At 44.6% G+C, this 2,646-nt stretch overlaps 1 protein-coding gene across 1 annotated transcript; it reads left to right on the forward strand.

Moving 5' to 3' along the window:
• Positions 1–1,212: 1,212 nt before the first annotated feature.
• LOC119746387 (echinoidin-like) lies at positions 1,213–2,371 on the forward strand. The gene has a single exon (XM_038223302.1). It carries the CDS (start codon positions 1,318–1,320, stop codon positions 2,065–2,067), a length of 750 nt encoding a protein of 249 aa, XP_038079230.1. The 5' UTR covers positions 1,213–1,317; the 3' UTR covers positions 2,068–2,371.
• The last annotated feature ends 275 nt before the right edge of the window (positions 2,372–2,646 follow it).

Here is a 2,646-nt window from a genome sequence, read left to right on the forward strand (position 1 = left end):
GAGTTATTCTAGGTGCCGAGAGCTCTTTTTAGAAGCACTAAAGCAAGTTGGCGTAGAAAACCCTAAAAAATACGGCCTGCATAGCATGCGTTCAGGAGGGGCCTCTCATTTGGCAAATAAGGATATATCTGAAGAGCTTATCATGGAGCATGGGCGATGGAAAACGCCTCAAGCCAAAAACAGATACATTAAACGAGACATAGATCGTCGTCTCAGTCTTACAGTTACGTTAAGTAAACAGTAATTACAATTGGATAACCAATTTTCTAGGGTCTTCTCCTTAATTTTGTAAAAACATAAACTTCATCTAATGCGAGTTTTCATGTAGTATAATTATATATGTATCTTCAGATACCGGACAAATAATCCGAGGAGCTGAGATTATTGATGTGTTATATACAAAATTTCACGCAACTGTAAAGATAATCCGAAAGGCCAAAAGGGCTGAGGCTCCAAGGTGGAGCTGGGATTAATTGATGTATTATATAAATTTCATTCTAAATTGACGATGTAATATATTTAAGAAATTGTTTTGTTTTTGGTTATAAAAAAAAAAAAAAAAATCCGGACAGATAATCCGGAGAGCCAAAAGGGCTCCAAAGCGGAGCCGAGATTGTTTATGATGCGTAAATTACATCGTATTGTGAAGACGAAAATTAAATGATGATGCTATTTTATGTAACGATTTGTATATTTTGTGACGTGTAAAGAATAATTACCACATGCAAAACACCTGATATACATGTTTTTTCCCTCAACATTTTTCCCTGTACGTATTCAGCAACTGACACTAGGCACGCCCCATGCTTTACAATAAAATATCTGAATTGATATGCTGTTTCAGTGTAATTTATTGAAGTCTTCGTTAGAGTGAAAGTGTTTTTCATGCGTATGAGCGAAGCGAAGGAGCATGAAAGGATCTATTAATACGGTTCACCTTGCAATTTGTGGCAGCAGAACAAGCATGCATGCAACCGAAGGCGACACAAACGTCGCATTACTTCTGTAATTATTGTTGTTTATATAATATCCGGCGTCAGCGTTACCAAGGAAATTCCAAACCCTAATTTATTTATTGGTATTGGTTTAAGGTTATAAACGCTTCAATCACCCTTGCATCATACAATAGAGTTTATCTTTTTATTGTAGCAGGTGGTAAGTCTTTAGAGTAGACCACGCAGCCGCAGAAAGCCATAACTGAGTGAGCGACGTTTGAAGGTCACAATCTACAGCAGAGATATAAATACGAAACCGAGACAATCAAGGCACACGCACGGAGCCTTCTCTCAAGAGCACAGTGGCTACAGAAAGGCAGAAATGAGTCCTGAAATCATCGTCTTTTTCGTCGCAATGGGCTGGCCTACCAGCCAGGCAGCAATATGCCCCACGGGCTGGCTGCGATTTGGTGAGACCTGCTACTTGGTGGTAACAACTCCACTGACGTGGGGGGATGCTAGTCGCGAGTGTCACACCAAGAAAGCCGAGCTGGTCCTCCCTCAGTGTCAAACGGAACAAGATGCGATCTGGGAAATGTTCCTACAAATCTATCACGGAAACCCCAGCAAACACATCTGGATCGGTTGTAGCGACATTGAGGAAGAGGGAAAATGGCATCCCTGTCCGCTAAGGAGCAGCTCCTCTGACGCCTACCAGAACTGGAAGGACGATCAGCCGGACAACGATCTTAACGGCAACGCTGACTGCGCAGCGATGATAAACGGTGCCGGCGGTCGGTGGGGAGACCGGGGCTGTACAGAGAGACACTTCTCAGCTTGTCAGTTGCCTGCCGACACGGATACCGCGCTCTCGTTCTGCCTTCAGGTCGGCACCGAGGGCCGCCTGGCCTCTCCATCGTGCCTCGTCGATCACGTCGTGAAGGAGCTACCGGTGAGGGGCGTGGTGGAGTGCGGTAAGGCCTGCCGATCGGAGCCGCGATGCCGCTCCTTCAATCTCCTCGAGGAAGGTCCGGAAACGATGCTGTGCCAACTGAACAACGTAGCTCGTCGCCAAGTGGAAGGAGAAGATTCGATTCCGAAACTACAGAACTGTTACTTTTTCGAGATGTAGCGCCAGACCAGAGTAGTCTTAGGTCAAGGACTGTTTTTGGATGTTGTTCCCCTTGTGCCCCCGGTCCGGCGTCTTGGAACTTTGGCGCTTGCACCCGAGAAGAACTTCAAGTATTCACGGTATGCCAAGTAAAGGATCGAGCCCGGCTGCATGAAAGGAACAGATCTAAATCCAGTCTTCGGGCCAAGCTATAGAGTTGAAGGTGTCGAACATCAAATCGACAACTTGTACAAGAAGTGGTATAGGTTTGTGCATGGGTCTAGATCATTATCATGTTGCAGCCATTTAACGTTTTCCCACTCAAATCAATGTAACCAAAGCGAGGCTGGAAGGACAATTGGTCTGGTTCCTTTTTGCACAAAAAAATCATTCAGTACTGTTATTGGATGCAGGGAACATGACTGAAATGGTGGCAGCGCGATAAAGGTATATTAACACCACGGAATTGCACGTAACCTCTTCTGTGAAAAGAACAGAAGTTGAGAATAGTTCTCGAACATTTCGAACTGTGTACCCCTGTTGTCCTCGACAGAATGCAAATCTTCAAAATGACAAAAACTGAGACAGCTTGCGATATTC

This window comes from Patiria miniata, unplaced genomic scaffold (genome assembly GCF_015706575.1).
Source record: "Patiria miniata isolate m_02_andy unplaced genomic scaffold, ASM1570657v1 HiC_scaffold_7, whole genome shotgun sequence".
Classification (NCBI taxonomy): domain Eukaryota; kingdom Metazoa; phylum Echinodermata; class Asteroidea; order Valvatida; family Asterinidae; genus Patiria; species Patiria miniata.

What these genes read in the sequence shown, in the direction of transcription:
- LOC119746387 (XM_038223302.1), top strand. Translation starts at nt 1,318, where the DNA reads ATGAGTCCTGAAATCATCGTCTTTTTCGTCGCAATGGGCTGGCCTACC.